The following is a 23,475-nucleotide window of genomic DNA, read 5'->3' as shown; positions in this document are numbered from 1 at the left end:
ACACCCTAATCCGGGGACACCCTTCCTGCCACCTTGCCATGCTATATTTAGGCTGAGGGAGGGGTATGGGATGACCCCTGCCCCCCCCCCCCCACCAAGGCGGGTGTCAGTTTTCCTTCTGAAAATAGCTCCAGGGGAGGGGTGAAGCAGTTAAGTCTGTCCCAGGGACTCTCAGCTCCTGTCTGAGTCTCCATCTGTCTTAAGGTCTCTCTTTCTCTGGGCTTCTCTCCCCTTTCTCAGTGTGTCTGTCCCCTCTCTCGGTCTGTGCCTTCTCTCTCTCTGAGTGTGTCTCCCTCTTTTTCTAGGAGTCTGTCCCCTTTTCTTCTCCCCATCTCCCTTCATCTGTCACTATTCACTTTCTTTCTCCAGGCAGGTCATTCTGTTCCCAAACCATATCTTTGTCTGTCTCCAAGCCCTAGAATACCTTGAATTTCTCTTATCTGAAACTCAGGACAAGACCCTCTCCCCAGTCCCCACCCAGGAAATTCCAGCAGAGAGGACTTATGTGGGAGAGACCCCCGCATCTACCGTCTCCCCGGGCCTCGGGGCCTTATCACTCCCCGAACCCAGCTGGTTAATGTCTGGCCTGGAGCTCCTGGGAGCAATGGAGATGAGAGCAGAGGGTGGGAATCTGCCCGGGGATTGACACTAAACTGGCAAGAGAACGCAAAGGAATCTCAGGCCCAGACTCCTGGGTCTGCGGAGGAGGGAGTTTGGGGTCTGGACTCCTGGGTCTGAAGGAGGAGGGGGCTTGGGGTCTGGACTCTTGGGTTTGAGGGAGGAGGGGACTTGGGGGTCTGGACTTCTGGGTCTGCGGGAGGAGGGGGCTGGAGCTGAGGAAGAAGGGCTGGGCGGGGTGGGGGGGGGGGGCGTCCTAAGGAGAAGGAAGCTGGGGGCCCAGACTCCCGGCGTCTGCGGGAGGAGGGGCTGGGGGTCTGGACTCCCGTGTCCGCGGGGAGGAGGGGGCTGCGGACCCGGACTCCCGAGTTTGAAGGGAGGGAGGTGGAGGCTGGCGCCTGGCCTCCTGGGACTGAGGCGGGCTGAGGGCTGAGCGAGCCAGGCCGGGCTTCCGAGGTCTCGGCACGCGTGTGGAAGGCGGGATCCCCCCGGCCCCTCCTCCGCCGTCGGGCGCCGCCCCGCCCCCGCCCCCGACCCGGGCCCTCCGGAGCGTGTGCAGCGAGGAGCCGGCGGGCGAGCAGGCGTCCCTACAGCCAGCGAGCAGGAGGAGGAGCCGCCGCCGCGCCGGAGACGGCCGGGGGAGCCGAGGAGGGCGCCCCAGGTAAGCGCCTCCACGCCTCCTCCCCCGGGATTCCGGCGTCCGGGTCGTCCGGCCCCCGGGTAGGGAGGGACGGGGGCGGGGCCGGCGGGGGCGGGGCTTGGCGGAGGAAACTGAGGCAGGAGGGAAGCGTCTGAGACGGACAGTCCGCGACCCCCAGAGCGGTCTCAGGAGTCCCGACCCCCAGGCTTAAACTTTCCGGGAGAGGAGGGGCCGGGGAGTCCGCGCTTCTGAGTGCCTGGGAAGGATGGGCTTGGACCCCAGAACTCTCGGGTCTGAAGGAGGACGGCACTGGGGGTCCGGACTTCTGGGTCCGAGGGAGGAGGGGTTTGGGGCGCCTGACTTCTGCATCTGAGGGCGGGAGCTGGCGACCTGGGTTCCTGAAGGAGGAGAGAGCTGGGGAGCGGGGCTTTGGGGTCTGAGCGAGGAGCGGGCAAGAGCCTGGACTCCTGCAAAGGATGGGGTCGGGGAGGTGGGCCGCCGGCACCCACGACTCCAGGTCTGACGGAGAAGGCACCTGGGAACCAGGACTCCCGGTCTGAGGGAGGAAGCAGCTGGGAACCCACGCTCCCGGCTCTGGTTGGGTCAGCATGTACCCCTCTTCACATTTTCCCCTTCTCATTTCCCCATCTCCCAGCCAGGGCAGGCAGCCACTCCAGGTATGTGCAGTAGAAGTCTTGGACGGGCCCTGGCCTGTCCTGTGAGCGGAGAACATTCCAGGAAGCAGCCATGGGGGACCCAGGGCTTCTTAAGTGTGGGCCCTCGGGGACCCGGGTGTCCAGGCCAGCCCCGCCCCCGCCCCGTCTGTGAGATGAATGGGCCGAGGCGGATGTAATCTTTTCCAGCCTCCTTCGTCCTCAGCCTCTCCCCTCCCCTCTCCTTTCCTCCCCCCATCTGCTTTCCATCCAGGAGCCATCACCTGGGCAGAGCAGGGGCTTCTGGGAGGGGCTGCAGCCTTGACTCTTGGTCCCCTACACTTTCAGAGGAACACTGAGAAGCGGAGTGTTCTGGGGTTCAGGCCCCCTCCCCCACCTGCCTCTCTAACCTGCCTGTTCCCTTTTCCCCTAGGTGGTTGCCCCCTCCCTCTCCTGAGATGTCAGGAAGGAGGGGGTCACCTGTGTCCCCAGCAGGGGCCCCCCGGAGCCTGGGGGCCCCCAGCCCCGGAGCTCGGAGGTGGAGGAGGTGCTGACAGGTCCAGTAACCACCCACTGCTTCTCAGTCCTTTCCCAGAACCCGCGGGCTTCCAGAATGTTCTAGAGAAACTGCAGCATCTATGCCCCCACCAGCATCTCCCAGCCCTGGCCAATTTCATGGATAGGGAAACCGAAGCCTCACCTGGGAGGAAGTGTCTTACCTTCTTACAGGCAGTTTTAAGCTGAACTTGGGTCTCTCTGGAACTACAGGGCATGACCATTCTCAGAAATTTTGGAGCTTCAAACCTCATCCAGGCTGCAGGACTTAGGGTTCCTTGGGGTTGTAGAGGCAAAATGGCAGAGTGGAGTTGCTGGGACATGTTTTGAGTCCCACCTCTGGCATTTGCTGGCTGTGTGACCTGGTTCAAGTTACTAGCCTCTCTGAGCTTGTATTTCCCCCTTTATTGGCTATTATTAATACTAATAGTAGAATAAGTATGATTAATCTAGAGGCTGGGCATTATCAAAGTCCTAAAATATAGGGGTCCTCCAAGCTTCTAGAACCTGTGGTTCTATCATGCAGATGCCCCTGGAGTAGCCATGTGTCCCCCCACGAAGTTATCATCCTCCTAATTCCAGCTTCCCTCTGTCTATCCTCAGGTGCTCCACGAGATGCTCCCGCACCCCTCAGGCTCCCTCCCCATCCTCCTGCTTTTCCTCCTCCCCAGTGTCCCAATGGAGCCCCACCCCCCACCCTCACCCCTGCCCCCATTTCCAGCCCCTGAGTGGGACCTCTTGTCCCCCCGGGTGGCCCTGTCCAGGGGTACCCCCACGGGGCCCCCTCTGCTCTTTCTGCTGGAGTCTGGGGCCTTTGGGGAGCCAGTCGGCAGCCCAGCTAACCGCAGTCGACGAGGGGTGAGCGAGACAGCACCAGCCAGTCGCCGTGGAGAGCTGGCCGTGTGTGACGCAGTCAGCGGCTGGGTGACAGACCGCCGGACTGCTGTGGACCTGCGTGGGCGTGAGGTGGAGGTGCTGGGCGAGGTGCCTGCAGCTGGTGGCAGTCCCCTGCGCCAGTACTTCTTTGAAACCCGCTGCAAGGCTGCCAGTGCTGGGGAAGGTGGCCCTGGTGGGGGTGGAGGAGGCTGCCGGGGTGTGGACCGGAGGCACTGGGTGTCTGAGTGTAAGGCCAAGCAGTCCTACGTGCGGGCATTGACCACCGATGCCCAGGGCCGTGTGGGCTGGCGATGGATTCGAATTGACACTGCCTGTGTCTGCACGCTCCTCAGCCGGACTGGCCGGGCCTGAGACCCAGGCCCAGGAACTGAGCAGGTAGAGGAAGAAGGAACTGGATGCTGAAAGACCTCAAGAGTAGCCTGGCTGCTCTAGGCCTCAGTCTGGGATCTTGTCAAATGGTCGCACAAAATCACAGTGCTCTGGTTTTGAGAGCTCATTCTGGGAAAGACAGATGATGAAACCAAATGGGGTTTTGAAGGATGAATAGGAGTTCTCCTGGATGAACTTAAGGGTAAAAATGATGATGATGATGATAGCCAATATTTTCTGAGTGCCTACTGTTTATGAACTCTAATACAACTTGTCAGATCAACTCTGGTGGATTTGACCATTGGAGTTCCCCAGCTTCTAAGCTGCTGACCATGTGATCTCAAAGGACATCACCTTGCTGATCCTGAAGAGAGTGACAAGGAGGGGATACTTGGGGGGGATTATAAAACTGTGGGGGGGATTATAAAAACTGGAACACATAGGCAAGTAGTTGGGAGCTGGGGTTCAAATAAGAAACCTTATTTGGTCAGATGGGGCAAATGCTTAGAATGCTCTGTTTTGAGGTAGTGAGCTACCTACGACAGGAGTACAAGCAAGGTTGAATGACCAGAGGTCAAGATGGTTAAGATTTTGGCCTTGGTGGGGAGTTGGAGTCAGGTTTCCATCCCCTTCCCTGTCCCAGGCTTTGCAATATACTCAGAAAAAAATAGACCTTATCATTGTCCAGCTTGAGTAGGACATGAGGTTTTAACCAATTGGCCTGCCCCCGGCTGAGATCAAGGGAGAGTTGGACACTGATCAGTCTAGAATGAGCCAGGATAATCCAATAGGATAAATGGCCCCAGAAGCCTGAATGAGGGGGGTCTGTGGAATCCTGGGGCAGCTGCAGAAGGCAGCCTCAGTTTTCCCTGTCTGAAGAATGGGTTGGTGGAAAGAGAATGGGGACTGAGAAGGCAGAGGCTTTGATCAAAAGGGTTTTAAAGTGAGGAACTGACAAGAGAACTCAGAGGTAGACCGCACACCCTCAGAACACCCATTCATATGTTACCACTCTGTAGGCACACATATGTGCACACTCGCACACATGCACACACACATTTTTGCCTTTGTTTCTACAATCTTGTGTTCTAGGTCTGTGGTTCCTGCTCTCTTCTGCCACCTCCTTTGCTGTTGCTGTCTAAATTCTTGTCCCATAATCTCTGGGTCACTAGCTCTCTTTCTGTCCCTGCTTCTCACTCGCTGTCTCTCACTCACTCTTGTATGTATTTTTCTCATTCATCAAAACTCTTTCCACATCCCCCTCTTTATTGCTAAGTATTTCCCTCTGGGTCCCTCCGTCTTCGCCCACCCCCATACCCAGGTGGAAGTTTTCAACCAAATCAAAGGCAGGCAGGACAGACGAAGCCGAAGCTGATGCTGACTCCTTCAGCACACACAGGGAGGGAGGGCGAACCCCGGGGAAGTCTGGAAATCGTTACCCACCCCCTCACCCCCATCCCCCCTCTGCCGCTAGAGGTGGGCTGTCCTGGCAGAGGGAGGAGGTAGCTAAGAAGGCTGGGACCTTATAAGGAAGTGGGGGGGGGTTGTTTCTCTTGGATTCCCTGATGTGCTGGGTGTCTCTGTCCTCCTTCCACTCTGTCTCTCTATTTCTGGGTCTCTGACACGCCCCCAGGTCCCAGCCCCTCGCTCTCTGCTGCCCGCTCTCTGGGTCTCAGACTCTAAACTCTGAATTTCTATTCCCCTCCCTCCCTCCGCCTCTTACCCTCCTCTCCCTCTGGGCGTCCCCCCACCATTTATCTGAGCTTTTGTCCCCTTCTTGGGGGTCTCTGCACTCTCTCAAAATCCCCGTTCCTCCATGCCTGAGTCTCTTATTCTATCCATCCAGCTACACACTAATAGGCCCTCCATTGGCTGCGTTCAGGGTGGGCGGGTTCTGTCACCCGGGGCGACAGCAACAACAAGCCTGCTCCTGCTAGGCTACGGGGCAGGGGTGGGACCATGGCGGGTCGGACCCTAGCTCTGCGCTACGGTCCCCCATGGTCCCCCATCTCTGGGACCGAGGTGCCTGGATCCTGGCCCAACTGGCATCTCACGAGCAGTGGCGTCGCCCACCACTTTATCCCGCCCGTGTCCTTCCCCCCTCCCACTGTGCAGGTGAGAGGACCCTAGCCTCTTGGCCAAGAGGAGACTGGGGTCGCAGACTCAAGGAGGAGCCTGGGGATTCAGACACTTGCTGAGAGAAAGGGCGATTTGGGGCTTCGACTCCTGTCTGACTGAAGGAGCGGGGTCTCAGGGTCTGGGGCCGAGAGAGGAGGCGCCAGCGAACCCAGATGCCTGGAACAGGCGGGAGGAAAGGGCTGGGAGCTGACCAGACTCCTGAGTCCTTTCAGCTGACTGCCCGCACCTTCTGCTCAGTCCACGGTCGCGGAGCCCCTGCCCCCGGCCTCAAAGCAGGATTTGCATATCTGGGCTTTCGACGAGGTCATCAGCAGATGGGAGACAACCTCCGGCTCAGCTCTCGTGCCTAAGACCCACGGAGGGCCCTACGCCCAGCCCAAGACCCCAGAACCTGCGAACCCCACCCGGACTGTGGGGATCAAGGATTTAGGGGAAAAAGTAAGGTTCTGGGATGCCCAGGTCCGGGGTAGACAGGGCTGGGGGCTGCATTGGAATCCCGTGCACCCTCACGCTGCGTCCCCGCCTCGCCTTCTCTCAGCTCAGACATCGCGGCTGGCGCCTCCCTCTGATCACCAAGCACCAGTGCAGTGAGACGAAGGCGCAGTACGGCGGCTGGCCCGACCTGGACCGGGGACCCACCTCTTATTTCGGGCCCCAACCCCTAGAGCTTGCGGACCACCACCGAGGGGGCCCTTCCCAGGTAGCAGAGAACCGCAGTGGCAGGATCTGGCAGAACTTTGAGCTCCTGGGGTTGGGGGAGGGAGCTCAGAAGCTAGGAACCGGGCTGAGACCCTAGCGCCGGGTCAGAAGAAACTCTAAATCTAGGGGCTAAAGAATGGGACCAAATCTGAAGTTGCATAGACTAGGGGAGGGGTTTGGCACTTTAGAAGCGAAGCCAGAAGGAGACAGGGACTGGGAACCCGAAAGCCCAGCTCTGAGGCTGGTCTAGTAAATCCTGGGGCGGGCCTAGGAGCTAGGGGCGGAGCTACGCAGCCTAAAGTACTCGAGGGCGGAGCTCGAATATTCTGAGGCCGGTTTGGTACCGGAGAAAGGGCTGGCTTCTCCTCTTAGGGTAAAGTAAGGAGGAATGGTTTCTGCTGAATTCCAGTGGCGGGACCAATCTAGGGGAGGAGCCAGGGAGGTCTTTCAGTGACTGGGGACTTGGCGGGCAGAATACTTGGATTTTGGAGGTGAGGCTAGTAAGGGTTTTGACTTGCGGCGCGAAGTTGAAGTGCACTGACGTGCAATTGACCAAGGATTCTGATTCTGGGGGCGGGTATCAGGGCCTGGCTCAGAGGGGCTGTTGAGACCCAAGAAAGAGGAATTCTCAGTCTGGCACCCAGGACATGGAACGGGTTATGAAAGTTTTCTTGCTCATTCCTCCTCCCCCGATCTTCCTCAGGCTTTAATCCCTTGGACCAAGAACCCCGAGCTGGCCGGCCGGCCTTTCACAATTTCTGACCGGGGCATACTGGACCGCCATCAACTCTATCTGACCACTTCGGCCCGGGATTTTCGGCCCTATTCGAAGTGAGCCTGCGTCCTCGCTTGGCCCCGTCCCCCTGCACAACCCGCGCAGAGGCTGGCGGGATGCCGAGCCCCCCGGTGTTGACTGCCCCTCTCTGACTCAGTAGTCTCGGCCTTCAGTCCCTGAGCGGGCAAGAACCAGAAATTCAAACCCAGCCCCTACCTCTTTTAGCGCTCTGGTTTACATAGTGTCAACTCTCAGGAACTAGGAGCCCGCAAAGGGCCCAAGAGGGAGTTCCGGATCTGAGGGCATGGCCCTGAGGGTCTAAGGCTGGCCTCTTTTGGTGTTTGAGTCCCCAGATAATTCCCCAGTCCCAAGCCTCCTAAAGGGTCCCAGACTCCTACAAATGTGTCCTCGAGGATCCAGCTGTGCCATCCCCATCCTGCCTCCACCCCAACCCAACAGGAAGGATTTGTCAAGCTATCCTTGCAAGGATTCGATGACCTCAAACTTCGGGGAGACGCCCCAGGCCGGCGGCCACAGCCAGAAGCAGCTGCCTTGTCCGTCCTCCTCTCGGCCACCCCAGCGGGCGAAAATCCGCTTGCCTCGCGGCCGCCCGGTAATACCCGTCGTGCCTCACCGCGGGGCGCTGACTCTGGCTCAGGAATCTTACAACCTCCCGCTGCACCCACTCCGCCGGCTGGATCGTTTCTGCCCGCTGGAGCTGCCCTGGGGCGGCCCCCACTGGAAGCCGGTGTCAGGCATCTACAGCGTGCCTCTTGCCTACCGCACCGAGAACTCCAACTACGGCAGCTTGAAGCCAGCGTTGGTCTGAATCAGACCAGCCAGCCCCGCCCTGGACACGCCCCCTGAGACGGGGCGGGGCCAAGCCTGGGAGACCGCGACTAGGGGCTCGCTGGTCGGGGCTAGAAGGGCCCCGCCCATCTGGGGGCGGACCAGATCTTGGTCCTTGGGCGGGGCGGATCTAAGGTCCACTCAATTGAGGGGGCAGGACTTCTGCGGCTGAAGGGGCACAGCTTATCTTTCGCTAAGAGTTAAAAGAGCCTAAATCATGCTCTTTGCTGGGTTTGGTTCCGGCATCCTGGCTTTTGGGGCCCGGGTGTGGGGCAGGTGGGATTCCACTGAATCCTTTTTGGAGGGGCGGCGCGAGTGGACCCCGACTACCTCTGGCCACAGAATCCGATATTGAAGCTACGCCCCTCCTAAGAAGTCGGATTTAGGCTTTGGCCGCTGGAGCAGGGTTGAGGCTGCAGCCAATCACCATCGGAAAATTGTCAGAGGGGCGGTGCTGCAGCCTCTGCCGGGTCCCCTCAAGATAGGTAGAGGCGCGTTCACAAGGCAAGCGGCACTGCTGAGGGCCTCCAATATCCGATTTCTTGTACTCCCACCACGACCTCCCTAGCACCTGGGGATTGAGCCTGTGAAGTCACCTTCTCCTTGGGTGTCTTCTGCTTCATGGTACGGGAGCCACTCAGGGAGTGGTGGGGGAGGGATGTGCCATTGAGCCACTCTTGCCTCTCCCTGACCTTGTCTGCCTCTCGCCCCCGGGGAGATTAGTGTCCAGGTTACCCCACCATGCTGCCACCCCCGGCGGCCTTGCCGCCCCCACAGCCTGCAGGTATAAGACCAGGTAAACACAGCAGGGGAGGCACCAAGGATGGAGATGTTCCAGGTAAGTCTGTAGGGCCCCTTGAGACTCCATCCAGGAAACAGCTGGGAGGAAGTGGGAGAGTCCGGGGATCTGGTGAAGGAGGCCTCTTTCTAGAAGGGTGTGGGGAGAACAGTAGGCCTGCCAGTGGGAGGAGGGCAGCAGGTGGGGCCTGAGGGCTTGGGGTGTCTGGGGTCCCTGGGGATGGGCAATCCTTGAATGGAAGGTGGCAGGCACAGGAGCTGGGTCCCTGAACGTGTGCATGCAGGGCTCGGGGGGTGGGGTGAGGGCTCTGGCTGGCCCTGAGGCACTGGCCTTGTCCCAGGGACTGCTGCTGTGGCTGCTGCTGGGCATGGCCGGGGTGTGGGCTTCCAGGGGGCCACTGCGGCCGCTGTGCCAGCCCATCAACGCCACCCTGGCGGCTGAGAAGGAGGCCTGCCCTGTCTGTATCACTTTCACCACCAGCATCTGCGCCGGCTACTGCCCCAGCATGGTGAGCTGCCGAGGGCGGGCGGGTGCCAACTCAGCTCCAGGCAGATTACTCGGGGCCAGGCCCATAGAAGACCGGAAGTGGCACTGGGAGTGGAAGGGTGGCCTGCCGCTTGGGGAAGGGGCCGGGCAGGTGGGAGGGAGAGCACAGAGGGTCCCCTGGACGCCTGAGTCTGGGATCTGTGGGGTGCAGTGAGGGAGCTCGGGGGAGAGCTCGGCCCCACGGAGACACTCAAGCTCCCCACCCTCCAGAAGCGGGTGCTGCCTGTCATCCTGCCGCCCATGCCCCAGCGGGTGTGCACCTACCATGAGCTGCGCTTCGCCTCCGTTCGGCTCCCCGGCTGCCCACCTGGAGTGGACCCAATGGTCTCCTTCCCCGTGGCCCTCAGCTGTCACTGTGGACCCTGCCGCCTCAGCAGCACTGACTGCGGGGGTCCCAGAACCCAACCCTTGGCCTGTGACCACCCCCCGCTCCCAGACATCCTCTTCCTCTAAGGATGCCCCACTTCAACCTCCCATGCCCATCCTAACTCCAGAAGCCAGCAGACACTCTTCCCCTCCCTTCCCAATAAAGACTTCTCAAACTGCACTCCGGCGTTGTCTTTTTGGGGGCTCGGGTGCGTGCACCCATTTGTACACACACACACACACACACAATGGCTCCAGTTTCAGAACCATTTTATACAAAGTCACAGTGTCAGAACTCTAGTAGAAAACGGGGGCGGAAGTGGGGGGGGGAAGGGTGATCAGCTCAGGAGGTGTCCATGGTTTCGCCTTCTGTGGGGAGAAGGAAAGCCACATGGTCAGCGCGGCCCAGCAGGCAGGGCCAGGGCTCCCTCCTCCCTCTCTGGGGCAGGCACAGTGGGGGACACTCACTGAGCTCGTTGAAGAGGAAGGCATCTTGGTATTCCTTCATGTATTGCGTGGAGCGTGACTCGTCCAGGAAGAGAGAGTAGACCCGCTTGATGTCATCCACCTGCACCTCGGTGCCCTGATGGGGACACGAGACCTCAGGGGGGCCTCACCCAGGAGTCAGGTCACGTCCCGCCATGGCCACCTCCTGGCTGTGGGCCCCACCGCTCCATCCCTCAGTTTCTTTACCTGTAAAATGGACTTAACAGCATCAACTGCAGCCAACAGATATTTACCCAGCACCTCCCATGTGTCAGGCTGGGAGCCACAAAAATAAACCCAAGGGCCTGAAGTTCCCGCCTTCGAGAACTTTTAAGTTCTGGGACTAAATGCCACCGCCTAGGGAAAGTCCTGGGAGTAGCGTGTGGACCGCTCACTCCTCTGACGCTGGGTGGACTCGGCGGCTCACCTTGCGTTTCCGGCACACCAAACTGGCAGCCGTGATGAGCTGGATGGCATAGCGTAGCGAGGTCTCCAGCCCGATGCGGGTCAGAACCGTGTAGGCGTCCTCACTCATCTCCACGTCTTCTTCCTCACACCTGCGGGCAGGGAGGGGCCGGGGTGTTCAGCCAGGGACAGAGCCATGAGGAGTCAGAGTCCTTGGAAGCCCAGAACGCGGAGTGAGAAGGGCCACCGAGGCAGGAGCTGGACCTCAAACTCGGGCCTCCCGTGCCTCCCCTTTTCAGGGCTCTTTCCCAAGCGCCAGGCACCCGCATAGCCCCTCCCTTGTCCAAAGAGCCCCGCCCCCCCCATCAGAGGCCACTGCTCGGATGCCCCGCCCAGTCCTGCTTCTGGCAGGCCAAGTGACCTCCCCCGCAGACCTCAGTGGTCCCCACGTGTCAAGCAGGGTGGACACCAGCCCCTCAGGCCGGCAGCCTGGTCCTGCCCGGGAAGGCCAGGGGCCCCCGCCCGCACCGGATGCGAAGGATCTGCTTTGTGTCTTTCTCGCTGTAGGGGGAGGTGGAGACGATAAGCAGACGGTCCAGCAGGTCAATGGGGATGCCGTGGGGGCTCTGGTAGCTGGTGCCCCGGATCCTGCGGAGGAGGAGGAAGGGAGGGTCATCAGGGTGACGCTCTTAGAACCTGGCTCTCCCTTCTCTAACTTAGAATACCCCACCCCACCCGCCCCCTCCGCCACAGCCCACTCACTGGGCCAAATACCGCTGAGCCTTCAGCTTAGGGCTGGCGTCACTGCCTGACGTGGTAGCCGCCCCCTGACTGCGTCGCTCCCCCTCCGGAGCCAGACTGGTTTGAGCCAGAGATCTAGGTCTGGGATTACTGGATCAAGGTCCCACTCCTCTGCTGGACCCAGAGCTCCACGAGGAAGGGACTGGGCCCACCCTGTACCCCCAATGCACCTGGCCCAGCACAAGGTCAGGCATGTGGCGGGCGCCAGGAAATAGCAGATTCTTGTTATGTGTGGGAGCTGTGATCTATAACTGGGGCGATCACTCAATTACCATGTACTGAACCACTGCCCCGTGGAGGAAACAGTAACACATGGCTAGGCTCTTGGCAGCCTCTGTCACGATTTTTGGCCACCAGATAGCCTGGTTTCAGGTGTTTCTGTTTAAAGATATCCAATTCAGTATATAATATTGACTTTTCATGCTGAACTCAGGCCCACAGCCTCTGAACTCGTGCTTGACGGATGCTATCTAACAAGCGTTTTCTCCATACGGCCCATCCCTGCTGTGCTCAGAGACATTAGACAGCTGGGGGACATTTTATGATTAATTTTTTGGCTGCTCCACACAACATGTGGAATCCTAGTTTCCCAACCAGGGATCGAACCCCTGCTCCCTGCTTTGGCAGTGTGGACTCCCAACCATTTGACTGCCAGCAAAGTCCCCTAGGGGCCATTTTAAACTGCAAAATCATCAGGAACAAAGAGCATACAGTGCGACGCCTGTGGCAACAAAGAAAAGGATGCTTGATTACAGCACGTGAGCTGAAACTAGGAGGCGGAGCATTGCCTGCTTTGACCCTCACCTGGACTGTCTGCCGTGGGCCATTCGATGTTTCCCTGCTCTGCACACGTCCATGAATGACCACCAAAGTGTGGCAAATATCGATTTGGGGGCTACAGATCGTCTGTAGCGAGTAAGCATAATCACAAATATGGAATCTGCAGGATAATGAGGAGTGCCTGGGTTTGCAGCCTCTCACAGGTGATGCCTCTGATCCTGGCCTGACCTGCAGCTGCTACAAATGCACTCATTTGGATACCAAACTGCAGCCCTGCTGCCTTCCACGCGCTCATTTGGATACCAAACTCCAGCCCTGCTGCCTTCCACACGTGACCCAGGGCAAGTCACTGGGCCTTGCCGTCCCCCATCTTGAAAACAGAGCTGAGGGAACTCCTTGGTGGTCCAGTGGTTAGGACTCCGTGCTTCCACTGAAGGGGGCACAGGATTGAGTCCTGGTTGGGAAACTAAGATGTGGCAAGCCGTGTGGCATGGCCAAAAAATAAAATTAGTAAGATAAGGGGCTTCCCTGGTGGTCCAATGATTAAGACGCCAAGCTTCCAACACAGGGGGCACGGGTTAGATCCCTGGTTGGGAACTAAGATCCCACAGGCCCTGCAGTACGTGTCGTGCGGTGAAAGGAATGGAACGGAATGGGGCTGAGACAATATCTACTCCTGAGCTCCTTTTGAGGAAAGGCTGAGCCAAAAGCCAGGGGCAACTTGCTCATTATCCCTGGCAATCGCACCCCTTTCTTCCCTGTGCTTCAGCTGGCACAAGGCCGCAATCATGCACCTGAGCAGCCCCGGGCAGTGGGTCCAGGTGGCTGTGCTGGGTGCAGCCTTCAGGCCCCCGGCTCTCGTGAGCTCTTTGCCCCCCACTTTCTTCTCCCTTCCTGTAGACTTTTGAAGATGAGGTGAGGAAGAGCCAGCAGGCATAACCGGGCACAGCAAAACCCTATGGCAGAGGTTCCCAAGTTTTATGGTATCTGGTACTCTTCCTGCCTCAGGGATTTTTCCACTGTATCCTTAGGTCAAGAGAAATACTAAGCTGCATTCCCTTTATTTCTATTCAGCAGTGAGGTATAAGCGACTTGCTCCCTGTTCTCCCAGGGGCCTCCTCAGGGGCCGGCAGGGCTCACCGGGTGATGCCGCGGTTGGTAGCCATGATGAGGACAGGCGCCATGTCACTCTCCAGGGCCCGGTTGAGGAAGGAGAAGCTCTCAATGTCCAGCATGTGGACCTCGTCGATGAACAGCACCTGGGGGCCATTGGGCAGGTGTCAAGCCCACGCCCCCCACCCCATGCCCCTCTTCTCCCACGCCCCCCACCTGGCCTGGCCCAGGTACTCACGCCAGGGATGATCTCTGCCTTGCCCTCCTCCCGCCACTCGGCCACCTTGGCGTTGATCTGCTCTCGGACTTCGGACTTGATCTCTCCTGTGTCGCCTGCGGGAGGCAGGGGTTGGGGTGGGGGGCAGAGTGTCAGAGAGGAGAAGGGATCCAGGGCCGGGGGTGGGGGAAGGCAGTGGACGAAGGCAGAGAGAGACGGGACGCCGGGGACACAGAGAGCAAGCTGGAGTGGTGACTGACAGTGGCTGGGGACTCAGACCTCCCAGAGAGGCAACAGATAGGGAGAGACGAACCAAACCACAGGTGGAGAAGAACGGAAGCCGGCAAAGAGGGATGGCAGAGAGGGGGAGAGGGGAAAGAGGGCTGGGAGGGGCGGGGGGAGGGAGCCGCCTGCGGGGGTGGGACAGGAGGGCCTCACCTGAGAAGAGGGCCAGGAAGCCCTGGGTGCGGGAGTTGATGACGTCGATCTCGTGGAGAGACACCGTGTGCACCACCTCCTTGCGCTTCTGCAGCTCCCCGTCTGGGCACTGCACGAACTTGGTCTATGGGCCGGGGCGGGGTTCGGGGTAGACAAGGGCAGAAAAGAGCATGAAGCGGGGGCCCCGGGGCTGTCGAGCACAGACGGGCTCCCTGGAATGGAGCTAGGAACCCAGGTGGGGGTTATGCAGAAACCCCAGGCCTGAGGGGTAAAGACTCGGGCAGCCCAGAGCACTGAAGGACACAGGGGTTCCTGGAGGACCCCGGAAACCCCTGGCTGTCCTGGAGAGGACAGGGAAGCACCAGGAGGGCCAGGGCCACAGGGCTGGGTGACAGAAGGGTCCGGATGCTGCAGGCGCTGGGGGTGGGGGAGAGGTGTCTGAGCGAGGGGGCCCAGGAGCCCTGCCCACCTGGGAGCCCATGGCGTCATAGTCTCGAGCCCGTGTGAAGGAGCGTCCCAGCTTGGAGATCTTGCCTGTAGCCTTGTCGATGGTGATCACGTCCCTGCAGGGGAAGGCGGGCAGGGGTGAGGACAGGAAGGGCCGGAGCTCCCCTACCCTGGCCAGCGGTGTGGCCCCCATTGCTCACCCGGCCTGGACCTTGTCCTTGGTCAGGGACTCGATCATCTTGGTGCCCAGGTCATATATGGTCTCCATCTCTGTGGTCTTGAGGGTCAGCTTGCCGACTTTGGAGCCCTGAGGGGTGACAGGTAAGGGGTTTAGAGGGGGCCCTGATGTCTCCCCAGCACAGCTTCAGAACCAGCATGACATGGGGCAGTGCTGGGGGCTTCATGAAGATATCCACTGTCACAGCCTCGGTGACAGCTTTGTGGGTATGTGTATGTCAAAACCTAAAATCCTGAAAACTTTCTGGGGCATGGCTTTTTGGAGGTCAGTTGCGCCTTAATAAAGCTGTTATTAAAAATCCAGTAAAGGGGACTTGCCTGGAAGTCCAGTGCATAAGACTCTGTACTCTTAATGCAGGGGACCCAGGTTCGATCCCTGGTCAGGGAACTAGATCCCATATGCCACAACTAAGACCTGGCTCAGCCTAAAGAAATAAATAAAACCAGTAAAGAAACAAACAGGGACTTCCCTGGTGGTCCAGTGATCAAAACACCACACTGTCCAGGCAGGAGACGTGGGTTTGATCCCTGGTTGAGGAACTGAGATCCCACATGTCGTGAGCACTGCCCCTGCCCCCCAAAGAAAAACAAACAAAAACCTGAAAGACAAAATCTGTAAAAATAACAGGTACCTGAGGTCCCACCGAAGGGTCAAGGGGGAGGACCCACTCTAACATTTGTTTTTCATACCCAAATAAAAGGTGGTCTTTTGCTAACCACAAACCCAGAAGAACACAGCTAAACACAGCTAAGATAACAAAAATGCCACACCCCACCCCCAAGAGATAAGCTAAGAAAACAAAAATGCCATACACCCTCCCCACCAGATAAGCTAAGAAAACAAAACATCACACTCCCCGCCCCCGTAAGGTAAACAGTCACCAAGTCTGGGCTTTTCCCAGCACATCCTGTCTCACCTGTTTCCTGGAGGTGTTTCCATAGCGAGATGCTCCCTTTGTAGGGAGAGGTGGCAGGTGGGTTTGGGGAGGGAGTTAAAGGGAGTTTTGGTTGTTCATTTACAGTTTTTCTTTTTGGCTGTGCTGGGTCTTGGCTGGGGCATGCGGATCTTAATTCCCTGAGCAGGGATCGAACCCAGGCCCCCTGCATTAGAAGCATAGAGTCCCAGCCACTGCACCACCAGGAAGCCCCTGGTTGTTCATTTTGATGAGGATAGATCCATGGATTTCTTTTGTAATCTCTTTAAACTCTAATTTAAAGAACTATCTGGGGAATAGCTTTCCCTATACTTCAAGAGTCTTCCACCATGGTTTTTTTTTCTACCATGTTTTTAAAATTCAAAATTTAATTGCCAATGCTAAGTCGCTTCAGTCGTGTCCGACTCTGTGCGACCCCAGAGACGGCAGCTCACCAGGCTCCCCCGTCCCTGGGATTCTCCAGGCAAGAACACTGGAGTGGGTTGCCATTTCCTTCTCCAATGCATGAAAGTGAAAAGTGAAAGTGAAGTCGCTCAGTCGTGTCCCACTCTTAGCAACCCCATGGATTGCAGACTACCAGGCTCCTCCATCCATGGGATTTTCCAAGCAAGAGTACTGGAGTGGGGTGCCATTGCCTTCTCCGTTAATTGCCAATAGATAAGACTAATTTAGGAGGCTGTTACAAGTGCTAAAAGCGCAACTGACCGAAATTATTCACTTTAAGTCTATTTCCACTGAAAATGAGAAGCTAATGAAAAAAGAGGAGGATGTTCCTACAAGACACAGAAACAGAAGGTAGGACTGTGCATCAGGTCAATGGACTTGAAGCAATTTTAGATTTCCTTTTATTTAGCATTTTATTAACACCTGTAACTTAATATTTAACAGAGAAGTACAAACACGGATGAACCTCAAAGATATACACAAAAAGTCGTATATTGTCGGATTCCATCAGAGGCAAATCCATTAAGACAGGAAGTAGATTTGTGGTTGCCAGGGACTGCAGGTGGGGTGGGAGGGGAGGAGGAGCGACTCTGAAGGGGTTGATGGTTAGTTTATGTTGTGTGATTTTATGTCGGTGAAAAACAAGAGACCTAAGAGACCAAAGAGAGATCGAGATGAAGGGGAAACCAGACTATGAAAGAAGACTTAAAAGACATGAAGTTTTTAACATGGGCAATCTTGGAATACACAGGTGGGTGATAAAAGCTAATGAAACTCAAACAGGTGAGGGCGGCCATTTCTATGGTGTACTGCAGAAAGAGGCAGAAGGAAGGGGCAGGGGTGGGGTGCTGGCTAAGTTTTAGGTTTTTTAAAAATCTTTTTTTTCAGTTTTGTTTTGGATGTGACCATTTTTTAAAGTCCTTATTGAATTTGTTACAATATTGCTTCTGCTTTGTCTTGGTTTTATGGCTGAGTGGCATGTAGGATCAATTCCCTGACCAGGAATTGAATCTGTGGTGGAGTTGCGGAGCCCTAACCACTGGACCACCAGGAAAGTCCTGTTAATTCTTACTGGAGTATAGCTGAGGTATTAGGATTTATAAATCCAACGGGTCTGTAAGCCTATTAGGAATTAACTGTGAGAAACTTCAAAACCTCCTCTGTCATTCCATTGCTTAGTTTGTTTTTTTTGGGGAAGTATAGTTGATTTACAACATTGCGTTAATTTCTGCTGTACAGCAAAGTGATCCAGTTAGACATAAATATGTTCTTTTCCATATCCTTTTCCATTGTTCCACCACTTAGCTCACAGTGCCCCTCACAAATAGACAAACCGCCATCAATTCAACTGACCCTCTCTTGCCGGCATATGGATGACTCTAAGCTGCATCTCGAATTTTCCATGGGATCATGACCTCAGTGCAGACCCGGCACCGCATTCCACCCCCCGCACTCCCACTGCCGCCGCCCTGCAGCCCTTGGGGTAGCCTAGACTCAGGAGCAGACTCACCGTCCCTGTGGCTGGCCGATCAATCTGGATCTCTACCACCTCCCCTTCGATGATCTCGGTCTCCTCCCTGGCGAGAGAACAGGTGTAAGGAGATAGGCCGTGGCCTGGGCCCTCAGGAACTGCCCACCCCTGTGGGCCCCTGGGCGCAGGACGAGCTGGCATCCCTCAGGGGGCATCCCGAGGCTGCTGGGAGCTACCATCACTCCTGCTTACTTGATGCGCACGCCGATGGAGCGCCGGAAGGCCTGGGTCAGTGCCTCTGTCTTGCTCATCTCCAAGGAGAAGATCTCACTGCCTGCAATGGCTGTGAATGGGGTGTCGGGGCCCAAGGCCTGCGCCATGCCTGAGGAAGAGGGGAGGCAGTTTGGGTAGGTGGTCCAGGCACCAGGTCCCCACACCTCCCCAACCAGCTCTTCTCCTTCTTCAGACAGGAGGAGCAGGAGAGAGGGGCTGGGTGCTGCAGGGCAGACAGGGAGACTTGCAGAAAGCGAGTGATGGAGGGCCATGTTGGGAGGCCCTGGGTGGGACCCCCATGCTGCCCAGACCAAAAACTTTACGATTCTACAATCATGCCAGACCTGCCTCCCAATCTCTAAGAACTGTTTAGTCTCAGGGCTTGGGGGAGATGAGCAGGGGTGGAGGCAAGGGGCTGAAAGAGAAGGTTAAAAGAGACTGTGCAGGTTCGAATCCCGGCTTCAATGTTTAGCACCAAGTTATCTTAAGAAGTCTAAGCTGCTCCCCAAGCCAGCCTGCCCCTCTGGGTAATGGGAACCATAACATAACAAGCGCTGGCAGAGGACGACATTGCTGCATAGGAGCAATGATGGGGGCGGGCAGGCATGCCCTGGTGCTCAGCCGTGACCCCGACATGTGACTGGGACCAGCACAGGGAAGGGCCTCCTCTATGGTCTGGAGCCTGGGGTCAGCTGGCAGACAGCAGGCAGTTTCTGCCATCACTCCAAGCTCCGGGCCTCTCTGCCAGCTCCCCTTCCTGAGGGCTCTACCCAGCTCTGAGCCAAATCTCCCAGACAGGAAGTCATTGAACCCTCCTGACCAGTGCGAGGTGGCAACTCTTCCTGGTCCCCTTTCCAGAGGCAAGCCACACTCTTCGCCTGGGTATCGCACTCCCTACTGTCTGTTCAGGAGACTCCCAGACTTGCTGCGAGTCTCAGTTACAGTACTGACTCACCTTGGATGTCCCTCCTGACAACTGCCACCCCATTCTTGCCCCATCACCCTTCATTGGAGGAGAAGCCTCCTCTGTTCTTTACACGGACAGGACTGTGTCCACGAACACCTGCCCCAGGCTGGAAGCCCCTTAAAGTCAGGACTTCAGTCTTAATCATCTTGGTGTCCCCAGATGTGAGTGTTATTTTTTCTTAACTGAGGACCTGTTACCTTGAGTCTCACTGCCTGGCCCCACAGTCCAGGCACAAAGGTGAGAGTGAGTGGGAAGAGAGGAGAGTCCAGGAAACCTTCAACAAGGAAAAGATGTCAGAGTGCAGTTTTGAAGGACAGATAAGAGCTCAACAAGGATAAGGGACAGTTGTGAGTAAAAAGCACTTAAATCACTAATGGATTGCAAAAGAGACTGCTGGTTGTCTATACAATGCTCATCTTTCACATCTTCCTTTGTTCCAGAACGCCCATTTCACTAAGGTAGCAGTAGTCCCAATTAACATATAAAAAAAATTTTAATGCCTCTCTCTCTCTTGTGCAGTAGAGTGTGGTCATTAAGTTCTAGTCAATAAAATATAAGCAAGAGAATGTGGGTGCCCTGAGATAGCTCCTTAAAAGGAGCTCCTTCTAGGAGGTACACTCTCATTGCAATTCCTTTCTCCTTCTTCTTATATGGAGTATGGGTGGGATGGCTGGAGCATAGGCCACCTCTTTGCAACCCGAGGTGTCCCTGACATGGAAGCAAGTAATCTTGAGGCAAGAAGGTAGAAGCCCTCATAGGACTGCTCAACAAGCCTGAATTGGCTTATGTTCAGACTCTTCTATGTGACAGAACAAACCCTTAGTGTTTAAGCCACTTCCATTTTGTGCTGTCCGTAAGACATGGTTGAACCTGACCCTGACTTACATGGGAGGATCATCCAGTGAGGCCAAAAGAGCTACTGCCTGGAGAAGTGCCTTACCCATGGCAATGGCTGTCTTCCCAGTGCCTGGCTGGCCAGCAATGAGAACCGCCCGGCCAGCGATCTTCCCTTCTCGGATCATCTCCAGCACCACACCGGCTGCCCTCCGGGCCGCCAGCTGGCCCACCATGCCCTGGGAAGCCTGGGGGTAGGAGGTGACAGAACATATAAGGAAGGTGACTTTCTACTGAGCTGCTACTGCATTTCGACCACTTCAGGCCCAAACTGTTGGCTAGGCCTTCAGAAAAAAAGGCTTTTCTCCATCCCCATCTTTTAGAGACCTGTGTGTGGCTGAACTGTATAAATACAGCATAGCCGAAGACCTGGAAGATCATAACAGTCCCTACATTCCCCAGGGCCCTGGGTCCCCTCCACCTGAGGCCTCCCTGGAGCAGCCTTCCCAGCCTGACCCCCTGGGCTCTACCTGCCGTGGCTCCAAGGCATCATCGAGTCCCAGCCCCCGGATGTGGGAGTGAGCGCCTGCGTGCGGGGAAAGAACCAGAAGACACAGTTACCTGCCAGCTCCTGTTGATGCGTGGTGTGAGGGGTTGGGGCCTGGCAGGGTCCACCCCACCCCACCCCACCCCTGGGCATCTAATCTGTTCTGGAACTCAGGATCCTCCCTGCTTAGATAGGGGAGAGATGGGGGGATGGTGTGCAGGACCTTCCCCTCTTGGGGTTCCTGGGTAGGTGGGCTCTGTCAAGGGCACAGGGGCCAGGCAGGCACTAGGGCCCATTCCGGATCCATGCTCACTCACCGATACGCTCAATCCGTGTCACATCACGGATCTCTGGAACCTTGGTTGTGGCTGTCTGGGGTTGGAGGAAGAAGCGTCAGTACAGACTCTGTGGTCCTAGCTGTCCCTCCTGCCCTCCTCCCATGAAACAGTCCTTTTCTCTCCTCCCCAGAGGCAGGCTGGCAGCCCAAACACCAGACCCTCCTTGGCAATCACCCACTAAGGCTGGTGGGTTGACCCCATGACACTGTCAGCCCCAGCTCTCTGTCACTAGGCCTCTGTGTGTGCAGGTCCCTGGGTCCTGTGCTCTCCCCACTCTCCTCACTGAATCACTCAAGCACCAGTCATTAAGGGAGGCCTTCCCTCACTCAGCCCCTGCCTGGCTAGTTCTAGGGTCTCTGGACATCCAAGCAGAAGGAAGGCCTCCCCTGGTAGATCAATCTCACGCCCATAAGAGACTCTGTTGGATCAACATTCTCAGCTCCAATGGACGCTCTATCCCATAAAGGGCACAACATACATCTCACTGCTTTACCTCAGGGCTCAGTGTTTGGGGTATGAATGAATGACCTTCTGATCTCATTCAACAAGCAGGTACTGAGGCCTCCTGTGTCCCCAGCTCTCCAAAGAGCAAAGTCAGACACTATCCCTTCTCACGAAGGGGGGAGAGATCAGTAAACACTGCCTGGGATAATTCAAGAACCCAGTGGAGATCCTCTCAGATGCTCATGGCAGTGTTATTCATAACCCAAAATATCCATCAGTGGATGAACAGATAAACAAAATACGGGTAGCCATACAACATAATATTATTCAGCCATAAAAAGGTATGAACCTCTAATCCATGCTACAAGGGTAAACCTTGAACACACTATGCTGAATCAAAGAAGCCAGACACAAAAGGTCACCTGTCACATGATTCTATTTATATGCAATGTCCAGAATAGATAAATCCGGAGATATAAAGTAGATCAGTGGCTCTCCAGGGTGAATTCAGAAAGGAGGCCTAAGAAGCCAGCATACTGACCCAACTCCTTGGCCACCTGCCCACAACCCTGTTTCTGCTCACAGATCTCCTCACCAGAATGAGAGGAGATACAGTCATAGGACCCCCAGGAAAACCCTCCTCTCTGGAACCAAGAGTTCAGACTTCCTGATCACCATTAGGTCACATGCCTCCTCCCTTGCTGTTTGTGACCCTTCCCGCTCACTCTTCCTCAGAGGAGGTTGATCACTGCCCCCAAACCACTACCAGAAGATTGAGAACATACTCCCACTCACCCCTACAGAGCCTATCAGACACTACTTGAGACAGAAAAGAGACATTGATCCAGGAATCCCAACCTTTAGCCATCTCAACATAAACAGACCTGCCTCCTACAAAACCTTTCCTTTCACCATAAGCCTCTCCTACCCACTGCTGCCCACTGATCCCATGGAAACAGAGGTCATTATGAAATTCTGCCCCTACCATCCCCTCACACTTCCAATGCTTTATCCACACCCATTGGAACTGTGTCTCAGGAGGGTGGCCACTGCCCTTTCCTCTTCACTTCACCATCCACTCCCCTTTGCCATGACAACAGACACAGGGTGATAGTTCACACCACAGGCACCATCTCATCTCCATCCTAGCCCCATCTTGACTGGGGTTACCCTGGGGACTGAGGCCTCGGGGAAGCCATGTTCAACCCCCAAGCTAAGGCTACATTCTTTCTTTATTCAGATGTTTCTCAGAAAAGTACTTGGGGCCTGGCCCAGTATACTTGGGTCTCTCCAAACGGAGTTCACATGTATTCATTCAAGTGATAACCTATTGAGCATCCACACTGGGCATGCCCTGATGAAGTGCTAGGAATATGAAAACAGTTGAAACAATTCCATTACAAGATCTCAAGCCTCTGTGCCCCCAACCATTTTCGACTCTGCTTTCTCAACACTCTTTCTTTTGGCTCAAGACTCAGTAAGCAACTCCACGATCTGAAGCTCATACGGCAGGTCCCCGCCTGTATTTCTCCCTTGTACTCAGGTACCACCCACACCATCAACAACCCAAGACTGTTTTATGGCTTGGAGCCCAAGATACTACAACCCTTATCAGACTTCAAAGCAAAGGACTGCAGAACTGGCCACTGGTTGCGCCCAGAGGATTGGAAGTTGGAGTTCCTACAAGATGATGGAGTCGGATATGACCACTGATACCGTAAATATTCACTTGAACCCAGGATGCCGGGATCCTAGTCTCTTCTTTTTTCCTCCCTCAGATTCAGAGACCCAGGCCCCCAGTTCCCTCCTTCCTCAGATCCAGGAGTCAAGGTCGTCAGCCTCCTCTCCACTAAGATCCAAGAGTCCCCGTCCAGTCTCCTGCTTGAGACTCCAGCCCTCAGCACGCCGACACTCACCACGGTTGCCATGATGCTCATCAACCGCCAATATCCTAGCGGAAACGGAAACGCGCTAGGAACGAAGTGTTCTGGCCCCTCTAGACTGCCAAGTCATCCAAAAATCTCGGTGGTTCTTTATAAATATGCAAGCTCTCCTTGTGGGGCGTGGTGTCACTTTTTAGGCCCCGCCCACGCGCCGAGGCTGCGTCCGTTCCTCTCGCCTCCTGGCTCCTCCTCCTTTTACCCAGAGCCTCCTCGCTAAGGCGATTGCAAAACACTTTTAACACTTCTTCGGGCAACCACACGTTCCCCACGCTTCCTTTCCTCCTTGTCGACCGTCTTCCCTCCCACTCCAACTCTGGGGCCTCAGCTTCGGATTGACAGGGTTGAAGGCCAATCAGCTAGCGCAGCAGCAAACCCCCGTTCACCCGAGCTCCCTTCAGCTGTCGAGGCGGAGGCGGGGCCGAGCCGAGTGAACGCTACACTGTCCACCAA

General features: G+C 56.3%; 4 protein-coding genes across 8 annotated transcripts; 3 read left to right on the top strand and 1 right to left on the bottom strand.

Annotated features, from left to right (window-relative positions):
• The first annotated feature begins 1,050 nt into the window (after positions 1 to 1,050).
• Positions 1,051 to 4,015, top strand: NTF4 (neurotrophin 4). Its single transcript, XM_086353506.1, has 3 exons — positions 1,051 to 1,279; positions 2,345 to 2,468; positions 3,070 to 4,015. Exon 3 carries the CDS (start codon positions 3,082 to 3,084, stop codon positions 3,712 to 3,714), a length of 633 nt encoding a protein of 210 aa, XP_086209632.1. The 5' UTR covers positions 1,051 to 1,279; positions 2,345 to 2,468; positions 3,070 to 3,081; the 3' UTR covers positions 3,715 to 4,015.
• A 1,652-nt stretch (positions 4,016 to 5,667) lies between these two features.
• SAXO3 (stabilizer of axonemal microtubules 3) lies at positions 5,668 to 8,414 on the top strand. The gene is made up of 5 exons (XM_086353497.1): positions 5,668 to 5,847; positions 6,109 to 6,309; positions 6,410 to 6,571; positions 7,274 to 7,401; positions 7,805 to 8,414. Exons 1-5 carry the CDS (start codon positions 5,692 to 5,694, stop codon positions 8,172 to 8,174), a joined length of 1,017 nt encoding a protein of 338 aa, XP_086209623.1. The 5' UTR covers positions 5,668 to 5,691; the 3' UTR covers positions 8,175 to 8,414.
• LOC147354202 (lutropin subunit beta) lies at positions 7,949 to 10,086 on the top strand. Of its 4 annotated transcripts, none has more exons than XM_086353511.1 (3): positions 7,949 to 9,032; positions 9,334 to 9,501; positions 9,750 to 10,086. In XM_086353511.1, exons 1-3 carry the CDS (start codon positions 9,018 to 9,020, stop codon positions 9,990 to 9,992), a joined length of 426 nt encoding a protein of 141 aa, XP_086209637.1. In that variant the 5' UTR covers positions 7,949 to 9,017; the 3' UTR covers positions 9,993 to 10,086. The 4 variants fall into 4 exon arrangements, with proteins under 4 accessions (XP_086209637.1, XP_086209638.1, XP_086209636.1 ...); XM_086353512.1 differs by having other exon boundaries at positions 7,989 to 9,032; positions 9,753 to 10,086; XM_086353510.1 differs by lacking the exon at positions 7,949 to 9,032 and having other exon boundaries at positions 9,073 to 9,501; positions 9,753 to 10,086.
• A 72-nt stretch (positions 10,087 to 10,158) lies between these two features.
• RUVBL2 (RuvB like AAA ATPase 2) lies at positions 10,159 to 23,035 on the bottom strand. Of its 2 annotated transcripts, none has more exons than XR_015146250.1 (15): positions 22,999 to 23,035; positions 20,618 to 20,672; positions 20,284 to 20,339; positions 19,860 to 20,001; positions 17,932 to 18,061; positions 17,719 to 17,785; positions 14,793 to 14,899; positions 14,615 to 14,708; positions 14,146 to 14,269; positions 13,729 to 13,823; positions 13,518 to 13,636; positions 11,325 to 11,444; positions 10,819 to 10,948; positions 10,374 to 10,598; positions 10,159 to 10,274 (listed from the first exon to the last, which is right to left on the bottom strand). XR_015146250.1 is itself a non-coding variant. In XM_086353489.1 (15 exons), the coding sequence occupies exons 1-15, from the start codon at positions 23,017 to 23,019 to the stop codon at positions 10,249 to 10,251; spliced, it is 1,401 nt and encodes a 466-aa protein (XP_086209615.1). In that variant the 5' UTR covers positions 23,020 to 23,035; the 3' UTR covers positions 10,159 to 10,248. The 2 variants fall into 2 exon arrangements, 1 of the variants encoding a protein (XP_086209615.1); XM_086353489.1 differs by having other exon boundaries at positions 10,374 to 10,488.
• Positions 23,036 to 23,475: the final 440 nt, after the last annotated feature.

This window comes from Bos grunniens, chromosome 18 (assembly GCF_055505025.1).
Source record: "Bos grunniens cultivar Pamir isolate PY7600 chromosome 18, Bosgru_T2T1.0, whole genome shotgun sequence".
Taxonomy (NCBI): Eukaryota; Metazoa; Chordata; class Mammalia; order Artiodactyla; family Bovidae; genus Bos; species Bos grunniens.
Note: the sequence above shows the minus strand (reverse complement) of the source record. Positions and strands in the feature narration are given on the sequence as shown.